We start from the raw sequence: 18,971 nt of genomic DNA, 5'->3' as shown, positions 1-18,971 counted from the left end.
CAAGAAATTATCACGTTCTATCACTACTGGATACGGCAACATACCCGTATTTCTCTACAACGTCTCTGTGTATGCCTTAAATTGTGAATATACATATATATACATATTACATAAAAAGTATCCCTGACAACGATATTTTGTTTACATATTGGAATTTCCCATGGTAAAATGGTCTAGAAGCACAAACTTTAATATCAGAAATAGAACCCATGTCGAACAGTGTTACAGCTAACTGAAATGAACTGCTTGAGGTCAGTTAAAAGCTGCACAAGAGAAGACCACATTGAAAATGACAATAGCCAAAATGACTACAGACAACACCATGAATTAAGACTACAAATGATTACAGGATGATGTGATCTATTCAGACATTGTGGTGATGAACTAAAAGTTGCCAGCTATTTTTCTTCAACAGAAGTTCCCTTCTCAACTCCTTCTGAGCCAATATCTTTTGGTTTAGGGTACTTTAAGTTTTAATCTTTATCAACCTGATGTAGTCATATTTTGCCTTTTTCTTTTTATACAGAGATGCTACAAATTTTATGGCATTTATAAATAGAGAAACCACTTTTTCACCAGCCTCAGAAAACACTGACAGTTTCATACCTGGGTATTTTGAGTTGGTATTTGCAGGGCAAGTGCCATACCATTAGAATCAAAGCTTTCATCAAGTGCAATTAGTGCTCCATGAACTCCAGACTCCAGCAGGTTGTTAGCATATTCCTGGAAATACGAGGCCAAGAAATACATTTCTGAGCTGAATAATGACATGCAGTATTTTATATAACAAACAGAGTGACAAATATCTTTTACATTCTCTGCAATTATAAAATGTGATCCGCAAATGTTCTAACAGTTTAAAATTTTGGATATATAAACAATACCTTTAATCCAATAGAAGTGACCCAGCGGATGACTCTTTCATTTGACCAAACCAATACATCAGTCAGTTCATTTTCAGATGATTTACGCCGCTCTTCCAGTTGCTTACGATCATAGTTCAGTCTCTTTAAGCATGATATTCCATACTGTAGACTAGTCCTGAATGAAATAAAGTTAAATAGAATTGAGAGTAACTGAGCTGCATCTTTATAGACAATGGTACAGGGACTTACCTTTTTCTTTATTTGCCAAAGTAAATATTTTTCAGTACATATAGTGTGTGTCAGTTCTTACAGTTCCAATCGTGGCATATTGCATGATCATGTGGAAACAGTTTTACAGTAATAATAATATCAGAGACTTTTTTAAACATGTAACTGAGAAACAGTTTGTATATTTCTGCTGATGGAGGATACATATACATATTTCAAATGATCATGTTAAAACCATGTCTAATGTTTATGTTAATGTTTAACTTTGTGTAGTAGTAACACAGACACTGTAAGCAAAAGTAATTTCCTTAAATTACATATTTGAAATGTGTAACCATTTTGACAATATAAATTAAAGGAAGAGGTAGATACCCAGTGTTTTTAAAAAAAAGGTTTTGCACAATTTCCTATTGCTTACATTTTTTATTATTCATATAATTATATTCATATAATTTTGTTGTGTTTTCTGAAAACTGTTCTACTCTGAGGAGTGTTTTTCCAGATTATAGTGCTGTACTAATGCTGTGAATGTAGAAGAGCAATGTATACAGTGCTCATTACTGTAATAGTTTTGTTACTGACAAGGATCCTTACCACACATGTCAGTTTAGACAATTTCAAATGTGGCGAAGTGCTACAAGAGTTTTGTTTAGATTTTCTGGAGTATGAATGTAAAGATGCTTAACTTCCAAGTTTCCTCATTTTTTGAGGTACACACAGCACTGTAAATGTGATTTACAAAACACAAAAGGTCTCTGAATGAATATTTGCGCAACTTATACCAGACTACAGACAACACAGTGTACGATGTTATAGAACAGTGGAAATGACAGCAAATCATGACAACTCCAGCATAGTTACATGACTAAATGGATGATATCCTCATCCCCATAATAGTGAAAAGAGAAATTTAAATGGTAGAAAACACAATATTCAATTCAGTAGACTATGGCACATAGTACATACTATTAGTGTTATTTCACCACTATTGTAATGCACTGAGGACAGGAAATACACGTCTATGCACAAGCCTTCAGTTCTTTAATTTTGTAACCATAGTTTTTATATGGATGACTTCTCTTTCAGTAATTTGGGATGTTTCTCTGTCCCAGTTCATTACAGTTAACAACACATAATATAGCACTCTATTGCAATCTCTTCATAAAAAGCCCAGTTAACATGATGAATAGATAATATGAACGGACACAAGCTGGACAACTCTTTACCTGTACTTCTGAGAAGAAGATACTCTACTATAATGCAAAAATAAACCACTTATTTATAACTAGGTATTTAAAATAGTTTATTCAGTAGACTATAATTAGTTTCAACCATCCAATGTTACATAATGGTTGTCACATCATTTTATCAACTTCCAATGATGTCACCATGACCGGACATCAAAACCTAACAAAACACTAAAAGTTTTTATTAAATCTCTGGAGAAATAATGAACCAGAGAAGTTCCACAAAATATGAGAAAATGAATGTTAATGCATGCTGTGCAAAAAATTAGAGCAACGAGGTGAAGGTTGCGGCAACTCTCAGAATTGGTACAATACAACTTAAAGCTATGAATATCTTGCACTACATAAATTTCACAGCTCTTGCTTTGTTGTTTTTATGTAGCAAGTTAATCATCTGAATAAGAAATGTCAAGCAAAACACTGGTTTTGGTATCCATCAGTAACAGCCTCAACAAAGCAGTGCAAATCAATTCAATATGTGTGCCACATATCATGCAGGAAGGGTGGCCAATGTGGAATGACATACAATCAGTTTCCCATATGTCCTCAAAAGTTGATGTAAAATTCATTTTTTTTTTTGCCTTGAATAACTCTGGAACAACTCCCTAATGCCAGTGTGACACCATCTCCCTTAGCAGTTGTGTGGTAATAGGGAAACCAAGTGCTTCTGTATTGAGCTATAAACCCTGTGTAAAAAGTTAAACCATGTGCACCTACTAGATATAAGCAAAATAAAGCATGAAGAAAATGCCAGACACAGGTTTCACTTAAACAGAAATGGAAAGCTGAAGTCAGTGAGTCAGATAGTGGAACTTTGTGACGGACTGCATGAAACGATGGACCCAGAGTTATTATGAATGCGAAACTCTTTAGTTCCTTTTCTGTCTTTTTTCACTCTGAGTTCTTTCTTTCCGCCAGCAACTCAGGTGAGCTGTCATGAGAGATTTCCGTGCAGGGGTGTGATACAGTGTCGTAAACATGCTTCTTTCTGCAAGCCCTGAGCAAAGAGATGGTCACCACAGCTGGGAGCCAAGGGAGGCCAGATACATCCAGATGCAGTAACAACAGGTGGTGTCCTGGTGAAACTAGGAGACTGGAAAACTTCATGGCTGCCCAGCCTTAAGAATGCTTTTTAGATAAAAAGAGATCTATGCGGCGGAAAAAAAGCTTTGAAAGCAAAAAACCACACCACAGGAAGAAAGGAAGAAAACAGGTGTTCTGAATTGAGCTTGTGGAGCTGGGAGAGCCAGCACAATTTCTATAATAGTGAGCAGAACATACTTCATCTTGGGCAGGCAGGGAGGACACTTCATCTTAGGTGGGCACTGGGAAATCTTCAACTTCATGACCTAATCAGCCATCTTTGGCTCTGTCTTACAGAGTTTGGACTTTGTTGCAAAATGTATATAGATGTCATGGCCAGACTCACAGTCAGCAGCCACCATTTCAGTCATCCACTATGGTAGAACTATACAAGCATGGTGAGAATGAGCAGCAACGACAGGTTCCATGATGAATAGACCATGAATTTTTATTTTTTTTATTTTGAGATTGATTTGGCTTAGCTGAATTCACACTTGCAGGTCCCTTGACTTACTAGGTGCTAAGGCAAGGAAAGTGCTGCTTTGATATAAATTTCTAGAAATTTTATTCCTAGTCTGGTCTTCAATTCCTCTGATTAGTCGCATTTTCAATCATTGGAATTTATATGGGGACTTTTAATCATTTTATTCACAATCCTACACTCCTGGAAATTGAAATAAGAACACCATGAATTCATTGTCCCAGGAAGGGGAAACTTTATTGACACATTCCTGGGGTCAGATACATCACATGATCACACTGACAGAACCACAGGCACATAGACACAGGCAACAGAGCATGCACAATGTCGGCACTATTACAGTGTACATCCACCTTTCGCAGCAATGCAGGCTGCTATTCTCCCATGGAGACGATCGTAGAGATGCTGGATGTAGTCCTGTGGAACGGCTTGCCATGCCATTTCCACCTGGCGCCTCAGTTGGACCAGCGTTCGTGCTGGACGTGCAGACCGCGTGAGACGACGCTTCATCCAGTCCCAAACATGCTCAATGGGGGACAGATCCGGAGATCTTGCTGGCCAGGGTAGTTGACTTACACCTTCTAGAGCACGTTGGGTGGCACGGGATACATGCGGACGTGCATTGTCCTGTTGGAACAGCAAGTTCCCTTGCCGGTCTAGGAATGGTAGAACGATGGGTTCGATGACGGTTTGGATGTACCGTGCACTATTCAGTGTCCCCTCGACGATCACCAGTGGTGTACAGCCAGTGTAGGAGATCGCTCCCCACACCATGATGCCGGGTGTTGGCCCTGTGTGCCTCGGTCGTATGCAGTCCTGATTGTGGCGCTCAACTGCACGGCGCCAAACACGCATACGACCATCATTGGCACCAAGGCAGAAGCGACTCTCATCGCTGAAGACGACACGTCTCCATTCGTCCCTCCATTCACGCCTGTCGCGACACCACTGGAGGCGGGCTGCACGATGTTGGGGTGTGAGCGGAAGACGGCCTAACGGTGTGCGGGACCGTAGCCCAGCTTCATGGAGACTGTTGCGAATGGTCCTCGCCGATACCCCAGGAGCAACAGTGTCCCTAATTTGCTGGGAAGTGGCGGTGCGGTCCCCTACGGCACTGCGTAGGATCCTACGGTCTTGGCGTGCATCCGTGCGTCGCTGCGGTCCGGTCCCAGGTCGACGGGCACGTGCACCTTCTGCCGACCACTGGCGACAACATCGATGTACTGTGGAGACCTCACGCCCCACGTGTTGAGCAATTCGGCGGTACGTCCACCCGGTCTCCTACATGCCCACTATACGCCCTCGCTCAAAGTCCGTCAACTGCACATACGGTTCACGTCCACGCTGTCGCGGCATGCTACCAGTGTTAAAGACTGCGATGGAGCTCCGTATGCCACGGCAAACTGGCTGACACTGACGGCGGCGGTGCACAAATGCTGCGCAGCTAGCGCCATTCGACGGCCAACACCGCGGTTCCTGGTGTGTCCGCTGTGCCGTGCGTGTGATCATTGCTTGTACAGCCCTCTCGCAGTGTCCGGAGCAAGTATGGTGGGTCTGACACACCGGTGTCGATGTGTTCTTTTTTCCATTTCCAGGAGTGTATTTATACCCACTCATGCCAACACCTTAACATGCCCTTTTGTGAATCTCACTGAATCACTGTGCATCCTACACTGACTGTCAGTTCAATCCATGTTTTAATGAATCTTTGCATTGTTATAATAAATTTAACTTGAGTGTGACATGTAATTTTATACAGTAGCTATATGAAACCTTTCTCCAATACATTGATTGAAAAAAAAAATTGCAGCACCAAGGGGGAGTTGTGCAACATAAACAAAAGTTGGCAGGTGTGTTTCTACATCTGAAATATGATGTATACTCATATTTCATGCCAGTCACCTAAGAGTGGTGCTAGTAGCGCCACCACGAGGATGCGAATCAGGTTTTCTTTAAATACATGCTGTTACAGTCATTAGTGTTGGTTAACCTTTGAGACTGGATGTGGTGAGTTGATATTAGTTAAGAATGTCATTAAGGTGACAAAGATGCCGATATCAGCACCTCACTGAGTTTGAATGACATTGAGTAATATGGCTATGAGAAGCTGTATACTCCTTCCATTATATTGTAGAAAGACTTGGCAGGAATAAAGCCATTGTACATGATTGTTGGCAGTGGTGGTCATGAGAACATACAGTCAGAAGAAGACCAGGCTCCAGACGGCCACATGGCACTACTGAAAGGGAAGACCATTGCATTTGCCATATAGCTCCATGGCATCATACAGCATCTGCAGCAGCAATTTGAGCAACATCTGGCACCACAGTGACACAACAGACTGTTACAAATTGGTTACTCTAGGACAGCTCTGAGCCAGATGCCCTGTAGTGTGCATTCCACTGACCCCAAACCACAGTCATTTGCGACTTCGGTAATGTCAAGTGAGAGCTCATTGGAGGGCAGAGTGGAGGTCTGTTGTGTTTTCTGATGCAAGTTGGTTCTGAGATGGTGTCAGTGATGGCATTGTGTTAGGAGGAGGCTAGTTGAGGGCCTCCAACCAATCTGTCTGTACAATACACACACTGGACCTACACCTCAAGTTACGGTCCAGGTTGTGATTTCGTATGACAGCAGGAGCACTCTTGTGGTTATCCCCCACACCCTGGCTGCAAATTTGTACATCAATCTGATATTCAACCAGTTGGGCTGGCATTCATGAACAGCATTGCCAGGGGTGTTTTCCAACAGGATAATGGTCACCCCCTTACCGCTGTTAACCTAAAATGCTCTACAGTATGTCGACATCTTGCACTGGCCTGCTCGATCACCAGATCTGTCTCCAATTAAATGCATATGGCACATCTTCAGATGACAACACCAGCATCATCCACAAACAGCATTAACTGTCCCTGTATTGACAGACCAAGTGCAACAGGCGTAGAACTCCATCCCAGAATTGACATCTGGCACCTGCACAACACAATGCATGCATGTTTGCATGCTTTTACTCAACATTCTGTTAGATGTACCAGTTATTAATGTACCAGCATTTCACATTTGCAATGGTTTATCTCGTGCTTACATAAACCTGTGATCTTGCCATGTTAATCACTTAAATATGTTAGAGAGACAAATTTATTTCCAAAATATCATTACTGTACATTAATTATTTTTTGGTGTAGCAATTTTTTTTCTGTCACCATATATCTATGCAGCCATAGACCCAAATTGTCATGTTTGTTAGGGCCACCTCTATTGTCACTCCAGATTGCAGAAGTTTCTGTGATGTGACTTTTTAAATTAATTTCACACGATTTCAAGGATGGGGCAATCAGCTTGCTGATTAAGTCATCTGTCACAGGTCTTACAGAAATCATAGTTTCACATGATGAGTCAGAAAATAAAACTGGAAAATATTCAGAACAAATTTTTGTTACTATATAAATCACATTAAGATAATATTGAAAGTTAAAAATCTGAAACATTAGAAGAGAAGAACTGACAGAACCCTGTTCGACATCAACAGAAATAAAAATGATGCCTGTCTGAGGAAGGGACAGAAAACAGATTGGAGACACTGTTTTGGTAATGTTCTGTTAACCTTCACATCCACTTTGACTGTAGGACAGCACCGACACCAACAAAGCAGCAAGGAAAAGGGCATAATGCCCCACGAACAGCCTGCACTTTATTAGAATTGCAACCAGTCATTTCTAGAATTCTGTAATAAATAAGAAATCTGTACCCAGGTTCCAGAAAGGCAAGCACCCCCTCTTGGTCTTCCCTTGTGGGTGCCTATGACAAAGCACTAAATGTGCATTATCTTACAAATAAGTTCAATCTGCTGCAAGTCTCTGTGGATGAGCATTCGCCATGCCTATTAGCAATAACAGAACATATACTGAAAGTCACTGAAATTTGCTAATCCAGTACCTTCGGAACCTGACAGTGCCAAACTACTGAAAATGTCAAATAACTGAGTGTCATCTACAAACATCAGTGCATGGAGTGTGAGACACTAGGTAAACAATAGATGATCAGTCTTTGATTGTTTATTGTATGTTCTCTGCTTCTGTTAAGGTTATAAAAATGTACAATACTGTATAAAACAATGTAAAACAACATTTTAGAGAACAAATGAAAAATAAATTATGCCTATATTCTGTACTGTAATTTTAAGATTTTATGTTAAGTTCAGGACATACAGTAGTATACTGCAGTACAGTACTGTGTATGCCTTATACTACAGTACATGCAGTATTTTCAAACTTTACTCACTTGAAATAAGAACTAATGTTTTTTTAATTGGTCTGATTTTTTCTTCAAAAAATTTGCTACATATGGTACGCAAATTTACAAGTTCTTCAGTGCTGTATGATTTGCTGCTTCCAGCAAATCTTATAAATGTATCAATAGTGGCAGCTGCTTCATTACAGGTAAGTGGAGGTGTTGAGTTTATTACATCAGTCCCTTCTTCTTGTTGTGGCCCTATCACACTTTCTACTGTCAGTTCATCTGATAATGATTCGACTACAGGTTCTTTATTGTCAATATCTATCCAGGCCAAAACTTAATCTTCCAGCAAATTTCTTATTTCATTTTGGGCAATATCTAACAGTTTAACAATAGTATCATTTTCAACTGGAATAGTGGAGTTTATATCTTCTTCATAGGCCTCTAAACATAATTTTCACCAAGAGTAACAGGCTTAATTGTATTCTACACCACAGTGGTTTCTGGAATAGACCATCACTGAACAGTCTGAATTGATAAGCTCTTGAAGAAACGAAACTCTGTAAAAACATTTCAAATTTTGAATTACTCCCTGATCCATTGGCTGAATCAGGGAAGTAATGTATGCTGAATGGTAAGTGACAAAAATATTCCCTGAGATCAAGTTAGACACTGGAGGGTGAGCTGTACAGTTACTAGCAACAGTAAAACACTGCTCTGTTCAGGAAAACCAAGGTTTTTTTTATTGTCTCTCATAGGAAGTATAAATTATGGAAAAACCTGTTCCTTAAACAATTCTGAAGTCATCCATTCTTTGGAATGAACTCCATAAATTATAGGAAAATTTAAAACACTTTTAAGAGTTCTTCACTTTTTGGCTTGCCAGTATCATAAGGAGCCAACATGTGTTCACCCAAAGCATTTGAACACAACAAGACTGTCAACTGATCTCTGTTTTTAGTTTTTGGCACACTTTTTATCTTTATCTGCCAAAGGCAAACAAATCCAAAGTAGACTGATTTCATCGGCACTGTAGATCCGACTAGCAGTTAAGTTATCATGTTTAATCAAATAACAAAAAGTTTCTTTGAACTCTTCAGCTGCATTTTGATCTGCCAATTGTAGCTTCTCACCTATATAAAGCTTCCAAATTCAATGGTGAATTTTGAATCAGTATAGCCAACTGTAAGAAAATACATATTCAGTTTCTATTAACTCCAAATCAGCATATAACTGTTCACCTTTATCCATAATCATAGGCGCAAGTACAGGTTTTCATTCAGAGCTTATGGCACAGAACCACTTGTACAAAATTTCATCCCATTGATCTAGTTTGGGCTTTTTCAAAGTTTTTTTGGCATTCAGTGTCTTTTACTGCAACAGTCTGTGAGACAAATTTTTAAAGTTGACCTTTATTTTTTTTTTTAATATCATAATTGTTGAAGAACCAATTTTATATTCTTCAATAAATTTATTTCTATTCTCACCTTTCTCAAGCCAATTTAATGACATCAATCTATTATTGTGTTGTTAATATAACATCTATATGTTTCACTTCCACATTGTTTTTGAGAGGTGCTTGATTGAGAAAACATTCACACAACAATATACAGCACTACTGTAGTTGTGATACAGAACAGCACTAATTGTGATTACACTTTACAACACAGCTTTTTAATCACTGTAGACCATTGTTACATGACAGGAGCTGCCTGAAAGGCGACTGAAACAATTTTTGGCACTACATGACTCAAAGTTATTGAATGCTGCCAAGCACAACCAAATTCTGCCAAAAAGCATCTAAAATATTCAGTATGTATGAAGTGATGCCAGATTATTGAATGTGCCAGACTGTCAGATGCCAGATTAATAGGCTTTTACTGTACTATTAAAACAGTGGCACAATGTACATTGAACATTGTGCAAAACTCATCAAATGAATTCACAACTGTGAAGAAAGACTTACCATCAGCTATAGAATGGAATGATTACAATGAAAATTTGTGTCGTACTGGGACACGAACCTGGATTTCCCACTTATCGCTGGTGCAGGAAATGGGCTTTACGTGTCAGCCCCAAGAAAACTGTTACAGTACCATTTACAAGGAAGCATTTCCAGCACACATACTCAAATCTTAAGCTTCTCAATGAAACACTACCTGTAGAGAAGGTAATGAAGTATCTAAAAGTAAATCTGGATGAGAAGCTATCATGGACTGCTCACAAAAAGAACAGATGTTCCAAGGCGAAAGGTACTCTTACGAGTACTAGGAGTGCCTCTGGGAAAAACTGGAGTCTACTCCCAAAGAGTAGGTACTAGATGCACACTACCATAATAAGACCTATGGTAATGTATAGGACTACATTAGGGTGGAACAAAGTAGAACAGAAGGTTGCTGGTAAGGAGCTTGGCAAAGTGCAGAGACTGGCTTGCTTAGCCATAACAGGCTGGATTAGCAGCACACATACCGATGGGATGGAGACTATGCTGGAGGATGGACATGCCCCCATAACACCTCTGGATTAAAATGGAGGCGGGGGCATACAGGCTAAAAACTGGAAATGACTGGATACCCTTCGGGTATCCTGAATCTCACACATATATGGGGAACGTGGCAAATACAAAAATGGTTGGGGAAATGCAGGCTGACTACAAATTAACTTCTAGCTGCTTCAATAAACCTTTCAGTGTAACAATTAGCAGTAGGGAGCAGTGGAAGAACAAATGATGCCACTGTGCAGGAGACATAATCTGGTTTACTGACGGGACAAAAACAGACGAAGGCACTGGGGCTGGGGTCTACAGGGTAAAGCCTAGACTAGACAGTGAAATCTCTTTAAGTTAACTGACCACAGTCCTGCAGGTGGAAATACCTGCTATCCAAGTGTTCACAGAGGTGAATTTGCATAGGCGTTACAAAGATCATAGCATCCACATTTATTCAGACAGCCAAGCAATTCTGAAATCTCTGTCAACCCCTGCAACAAGATTGAAGATTGTTGCAGAATGCCACAACGTTCTCATAATACCAAGGAGAAAGCAACAGGGTAAACCTGCTGTAGGTCCCTGGCCAATCGTAATCAGTGACAATGAAAAAGCTGATAGGCTAGCTAGGACAGGTGCGATGACTCCATTTACTGGATCGAAACCTGTCCTTACTGTCACTAAGGCAATGGTTAAATTAAAACTATGAAACTGGATCAGAAGGCAGCATGTAGAATATTCTACCTATGATCCAAAAACAAAAACATGGCAAGCTAATGATGTAAAAGTAATTTTTAAGAGAAGTTCTGTAAACCTGAGCTTGAAGAGGAGACAGAATAAACTCACAGCACGACTGATGACATGCCATGGGTATTTTAAGAAATACCTACATACAATGGGTATAGAGTTGGAAGCCTCTAGATGTAGATTGTGTGGGGAGGGTAATGAAGCTGCACCACACCTGATCTTCCAGTGTGATGTATTGGAGATCACAAGATGAAACATTCGCCCCATCAAGTCCTGAAGAAATTGTGTTGAGTAAATGGCCAATAAAGGGCCTCCAACTACTCTTAAATAGTACTGGTTGACTTTATTAGAATCACAGGGAGTGAAATCACACAATAAACCCCGTTTTCATGGGCAATAGTGGGCTAGGACATCTGTTGTTTTAATCTCCCTGTTCAAATCAAATCAATACTAGATCGAAACTTCTGCCAAGCTTAAGTAACTTAGTCAGTCAGGCTCCAGATCTCGGATGATAAACACCTACTGAGTGTCAAGTTAAGTGATCATCTTTCCCTGCCTTTTCCTCAAAGAATATTTTTAAAATTTTGTGCGCATTTCTGTTTAAGAGGTGTATGCTCGCATTTTATAAATGTAAACTTGCACAATCTGTTGTGCAGTTTTCATTTCTTCTGAACAACCAGCTACATAGCTCACTAAGGCATCAGCATCCATTGGTGTCACATCAAGAGGATAGCAAGTTGCATATCTAGGATTCTGTCTGCTTTTATAGTTTAGTTGTTCAATTAGTCTTGCTAGGATGTGTGCATTGTGTGTGCAGATGCTGGAGCAGCTGGACACAGTTCACGAACAGCTGAATGTGCTGTTGGCTACAGTCAGCTACCTCTAGAGCCACATCGGGGAGTAGCGGCAAAGGAGAATCTCACATATCACACAGGACATCTCAGGTGTCGTTTGTTTCACCCACAAGCTCTGCTACCTAGCATACCCGATGTGGTGGATGTATCCACACAGCAGAGTGAGTGGTGAGTAGTAATGTGTTCACATCGCTTGAGACAGAGGGCCAAGGTGGAGACTGGTCATCTGGCCTCACACATTCACCCTGTGAGTCGACAGGTGACCACTCCTTCAGCAGGGTCTGAGCAGGCACATGGAGGGAGGGAATTACTAGTTATCGGGAGCTCCAATGTTAGGCACATTGTGGAGCCCCTTAAGCAGATAGGGTGCAGGGCTGGAAAGACAGTCAATGTTCACTCAGTATGTCTGCCAGGGGTTCTCATCTGAGACGGGGAGGTGGCATCACCTGCAGCCATCAAGTGTGCAGGGTGCAGTCATCTGCAAGTAGTAGCTCATGTCAGCACCAACGACACCTGTGAATGGCTTCTGATACCATCCTCAACTCAAACAGGCGTCTGGCAGAAGAAGTGAAGGCTGCTGACCTCGTGCATGTGGTGCAAGCAGAGATTGCAATTTGCAGCATTGGTCCCAGAGTTGATCGGGGTTCTTTGGTTTGGGGCCAAGTGGAGGGTCTCAACCAAAGGATACATGAACTTTGTGACAGTCGTGGCTGCAGATTTCTAGACCTGCATTATTGGTTGGGGATTTGGAGGACTCCTCGTGATAGGTCAGGAGTGCACTAGATGAAGGAAGCAGCTACTCAGGTAGCAGAGTACTTGTGGAGTGCACGTGTAGGATTTTTAGGCTAGGTGGTAGATTGAGATACTCTGACGAACACTCGCCAGTCGATACACAGCAAGCAAAGTCAGACCATGTTCAGAGTAAAGATATTTCAACTGTCAAACTTTTATCAGTAAATTGTCAAAGTACTTGAAACAAGTTCCCAAATTTCCTGCTCTCCAGGAAAGTTCTCTCACTCAAATTATTCTCGGGACCGACAACTGGCTGAAACCTGAATTTCAAAGCTCCAAGATATTTAGCGACTCATGGATCATATAATGGAAAGACAGATTAGAGGCCATAGCAGGGAATGCGTTCATTGCAGCTGACAAAAATATTGTCCCTACTGAGATCAAAGTTGAGTGTGACATTGAAGTTATCTGGTCATGTATAACAAGTCTATGTGAAACCAAGTTAATTGTTGGATGTTTCTACCAACCACCTGATTCTGCTGTGACAGATGTGGAATCATTCAAAGAAATTCTACAGTCAGTAGCATGTAAATACCCAGATCATGCATTACTAGTTTGAAGTGGCTTTAACCAACCAATTATAGACTGGGGTGTCCACAGATTCATTGCAGGGGTATAGAAATATCTTAAACCCCACAGCTACAAACAGGCTGCACCTTATCAACAACATCAGTATAGAAAGGGGATTAGCAATCGTGATGTCATTATAGAAACTATGGTTACAAAAGTTAATAAATCAGTTAAGAAGGGTAGAAGAGTGTTTCTGCTGGAAGAAGCATATAAGTAGTTGTTAGCATCTCATTTAGATAGTGAACCGACATCAGTTAGTTCCAGTAAGGTGTTCGTAGTGCAATTATGGCCTAAGCTTATGCATATTGTAAATTGTATTCTGGAGAATTATGTGCCTAGAAAGTGGATTAAGGAGAAAGAAGACCCGTCATGATTCAATAATGACGTACAGAAAATGCTGAGGAAGTAGAGGCTGATGCACTCTCGGTTCACAAGAAAATGAGCAAATGATGACAAGCATATGTTAGCAGCAATTCATGCATCTGTGAAAAGAGCTACACACAAAGCATACAACAACTACCACCATCATACCTCAGCAAAAGACCTGGCAGAGAATCCGAGAAAATTCTGGTCCTATGTAAAATCACTAAGTGGGTCAAAGGCTTCCGTTCAGTCACTTGTTGGCCAGTCTGGAGTGGCAGTTGAAGACAGCAAAATTAAAGCCAAAGATTTGAATTTCATGTTCAAGAAATTATTCACACAGGAAACTCAAACAAACATATGGTTATTTGACCATCAAAGGACTCCTTTATGGACAACATAGTAATAAGCATCCCTGGTGCAGAGAAACAACTGAAGGCGTTGAAACAAATAAGTCATCAGGTCCAGATGCAATACAAATTTGGTTTTTCCAAGCATACTCTATGCCACTGGTCCCTTACTTAGTTAGCATTTATAGTGAATCTCTTGCCCTGCGCAAAGTCCCAAGTGATTGGAAAAAAGTGTAGGAGACTAAAGTGTATAAGAAAGGCAAAAGAATGGATCCGCAAAATTATTGACCAATATTCCTAACATCGGTTTGCTACAGAATCCTTGGACATATTCTCAGTTCAAATATAATAAATATTCTTGAGACCGAGAAGCTTATGTCCACTAAGCATCACTCATGGGAAACTCAGCTTGCCTTTTCCTCACATCATATACTGTGAACTATGGGTGATGGGCAACAGGCACATTCCATATTTCTAGAAATCATATGACACGGTGCCCCACTGGAGGCTGTTAATGAAGGTATGAGCATATGGAATAATTTCACAGATATGCGAGTGGCTGAAAGACATCTTAACTAATAGAACCCAGTATGTTGTCCTCAATGATGAGTGTTCATTACACGCAAGAGCACTCTCAGCAGTGCGTCAGGGAAGTGTGATAGGACCACTGTTGTTCCTTATACACAGAAATGATTTGGCAAACAGGCCGCCATGTCATCCTAGGCCCACAGGTGTCATGGGATGTGGATATGAAGGGGCATGTGATCAGCACATTGCAGTCCCAACCTTACGTCAGTTTATGAGACCGGAGCTGCTACTTCTAAATGAAGTAGCCCCTCAGTTTGCCTCACAAGTGCTGAGCGCACCCTGCTTGCCAACAATACTTGGCAGACCAGGTAGTCGCCCATCCAAGTGCTAGCCCAGCCCGACAGTGCTTAATTTCAGTGAGGAACCAGTGTTACCACTGCGGCAAGCCTTTGACCGTAATGTTGCATAGTGATATGAAATGTTGCAAAGCAATACGAAATGTTGCAAAGCGATATGAAATGTTGAAAAGTTATATGAAATGGAACAAGCATGTGAGAATTGTGGTAGAAAAGGTAAATGATCAACTTCAGTTTATTGGGAGAATTGTAGGAAAGTGTGGTTCATCTGTAAAGGAGACTGCATAGAGGATGCTAGTGCGACCTATTCTCGAGTACTGCTCGAGTGTTTGGGTTTCATACCAGCTCAGATTAAAGGAAGATGTGAAAGCAATTCAGAGACAGGCTGTAGACTTGTTACTAGTAAGTTTGAACAACATGCATGAGTTATGGAGATGTTTTGGGAACTGAAATGGGGACCCTTGGAAGGACTGAGAAAACTTACAGAAGTGGCATTTGAAACTGACTGCAGAACAACTCTGTTGCCTCCAACACACATTGCACACCAGGACCATGATGATAAGATATGAGAAATTAGGTCTGATATGGAAGCATATAGATAGCCATTTTTCCCTCATTCTATTTACGAGTGGAACAGGAAAGGAAATTACTAGTGGTGGTATGGGGTACCCTCTGCCATGCACTGTAAGGTGAATTGCGGAGTATCTATGTAGACATAGATGCAGATGTAGATGTAAGTTAAGGCAGAATATGTATGTTGTTGACCATTTATATAAAGAAACGAAACTACATGTATTTAAGGAAAAGTACAATCAAGCCAAATAAAAGAGACATTGTGGCAGACCTTTCACACTTAAGAAAAGAGATAAACAATGCTGCATGGAGCATTCAGCCAACATAGCAATGGCATCATGGATCTCAATCAATAAACAGAATAAAACCAGTCAGCATTAGACATGAAGGCCACCTACTGAAAGATCCAAATACACTATGCAACTTGTTCAATAAGCACTTTATCTCTCTTTTTGCCCAACCAGCCTCCCTTGTATATCTACAGGCTGACACACCAAAGAATATAAGACATGGCTTAGGGCTTGAATTTGTAGAGGTGAATCAATAGGAGATATGTAATGGAATCCAAGAGCTGAAGAACAAGCAATCATGGGATGGGATATCATCTCGAGTGTCCCTTACCTATCTTACAAATTATAGTATTAGTGAAAATATATATCCAAGTGCATTAAAAGTAAGTGTTACTCAGCCAGCCCATTAGAAGGGAAGTAAGGACAATGTTTCAAATTACAGACCAGTATCACTAATGCCAAACTCCAGTAAAATATGTGAACCAGTTATCCTATCCCAACTCATAGCCTTCTTATCAAGATATCAAATGCTTATTGAATCACAGAATGGATTTAGGAAAGACCTAAGCATGGACAGTGCTGTTCTCAGTTTCTTCCATTAAGTATACATTAATATAGAACAGGATATGCACACTGCTGGAATATTTCTCAGCCCAAGCAAAGCTTGTGACTCAGTAAACCATGGGCTTCTCTTTACATAAAAAAAAACAGTGTGGGCACACAATATTAACATTACCTCAAAGAAACTTCTAGCTATGTACCTCATGAATCACAAACAGTGTGTCAAACTGAAATACAAAATTTATAATAAGGTTTTAGCTTTCAAACAAACAGGGGAAACAGTGATACAGAAGACCCTCAATGTTCAATTCTTGGCCCTTTCCTTTTCTGGAACATATTACACTAATAACATTGTACATATGTACAACTCTCACACTGTAAATTATGTTGATGACACCTCAGTTTTATTCTATGGCAAACACTCCAAAGAAGTGGAATTTTTATGTAACTAATGGGGTATTAGAATTAAGTACATACTTCCATGCTCATGGACTCCATCTGAGTAAGTCCCAGGTATTAGTATTTGCAACTGGCAGCTTACAACACGCATATATAAATGACATAGGCAGGATAATGGTTGAGGAAGTAAACAACTGTAAATTCCTATGTGTCCATCAGGACCCAAACCTTAAGCAATTTAACCATATTAATGGTGACACTGTTTACACCACCAATAGATATACAGCCCCTTAGGAGATTACATTGCATAGATTACATTCCATTAGAACTACTGACAGCCTTGGTAGAGCCAGACCTAACAAAACTCTACCATATGGTGAGCAAGTTGTATGAGACAGGCGAAATACCCTCAGACTTCAAGAAGAATACAATAATTCCAATCCCAAAGAAAGCAGGTGTTGACAGATGTGAAAATTACCAAATTATCAGTTTAATAAGCCACTGATGCAAAATACTAACACAAATTCTTTACAGACGAATGGAGAAACTGGTAGAAGCCGACCTTGGGGAGGATCAGTTTGGATTCCGTAGAAATGTTGGAACACGTGAGGCAATACTGACCCTATGACTTATCTTAGAAAATAGATTAAGGATAGGCAAACCTACATTTCTAGCATTTGTAGACTTGGAGAAAGCTTTTGACAATGTTGACTGGAATACTCTCTTTCAAATTCTAAAGGTGGCAGGGGTAAAATACAGGGAGCGAAACGCTATTTACAATTTGTACAGACACCAGATGGCAGTTACAAGAGTCGAGGGGCATGAAAGGGAAGCAGTGGTCGGGAAGGGAGTGAGAAAGGGTTGTAGCCTCTCCCTGATGTTATTCAATCTGTATATTGAGCAAGCAGTAAAGGAAACAAAAGAAAAATTCGGAGTAGGAATTAAAATCCATGGAGAAGAAATAAAAACTTTGTGGTTTGCCAATAACATTGTAATTCTGTCGACAGAGCGAAGGACTTGCAAGAGCAGTTGAACGGAATGGACAGTGTCTTGAAAGGAGGATATAAGATGAACATCAACAAAAGCAAAACGAGGATAATGGAATGTATTTGAAGTAAATCGGGTGATGCTGTGGGAATTACATTAGGAAATGAGACACATAAAGCAGTAAATGAGTTTTGCTATTTGGGGAGCAAAATAACTGATGATGGTCGAAGTAGAGATGATATAAAATGTAGACTGGCAGTGGCAAGGAAAGCATTTCTGAAGATGAAAAATTTGTTAACATCGAGTATAGATTTAAGTGTTAGGAAGTCGTTTCTGAAAGTATTTGTATGGAGTGTAGCCATGTATGGAAATGAAACATGGACGATAAATAGTTTGGACAAGAAGAGAATAGAAGGCTTCGAAATGTGGTGCTACAGAAGAATGCTGAAGATTAGATGGGTAGATCACATAACTAATGAGGAGGTAATGAATAGAATTGGAGAGATTAGAAATTTGTGGCACAACTTGACTAGAAGAAGGGATCGGTTGGTAGGGCATATTCTGAGGCATCAAGGGATCACCAATTTAGTATTGGAGGGAAGTGTGGAGGGTAAAAATCGCAGAGGGAGACCAAGAGAAGAATACACTAAACAGATTCAGAAGGATGTAGGTTGCAGTAGGTACTGGGAAATGAAGAACGTTGCACAGGATAGAGTAGCATGGAGAGCTGCATCAAACCAGTCTCTGGACTGAAGACCACAACAACAACAAGGAGATTACAAAAATCATTATGCTGTTACAAACCTGATATTATTCTTGATATAAGAGTGTTTCAAATGAAATATTAAAACCTTTTGGCAACTTAAGTGAACCACTCTTCACCTACCTTTGTCATGGCCAAAGGCATTTTTTTACTAACAGAATAAAAGATGCAGAAGTGAGAATCATCAATAAAAACAGGGATAGCTATATTGCCTA

At 40.2% G+C, this 18,971-nt stretch overlaps 1 protein-coding gene across 1 annotated transcript in view; it reads right to left on the bottom strand.

Moving 5' to 3' along the window:
* LOC126249243 (liprin-alpha-1) overlaps window positions 1–18,971 on the bottom strand; it is a 401,613-nt gene that overhangs the window by 15,341 nt on the left and 367,301 nt on the right. The window contains exons 24-25 of the mRNA XM_049950901.1: window positions 885–1,041; window positions 607–723 (exon numbers count right to left, since the gene is read on the bottom strand). Of these exons, the coding sequence (XP_049806858.1) occupies window positions 607–723; window positions 885–1,041 (274 nt within the window). The remainder of the gene's footprint in view (window positions 1–606; window positions 724–884; window positions 1,042–18,971) is intronic.

This window comes from Schistocerca nitens, chromosome 3, assembly GCF_023898315.1.
Source record: "Schistocerca nitens isolate TAMUIC-IGC-003100 chromosome 3, iqSchNite1.1, whole genome shotgun sequence".
Taxonomy (NCBI): Eukaryota; Metazoa; Arthropoda; class Insecta; order Orthoptera; family Acrididae; genus Schistocerca; species Schistocerca nitens.
This window is presented reverse-complemented; position numbering and strand designations above follow the sequence as displayed.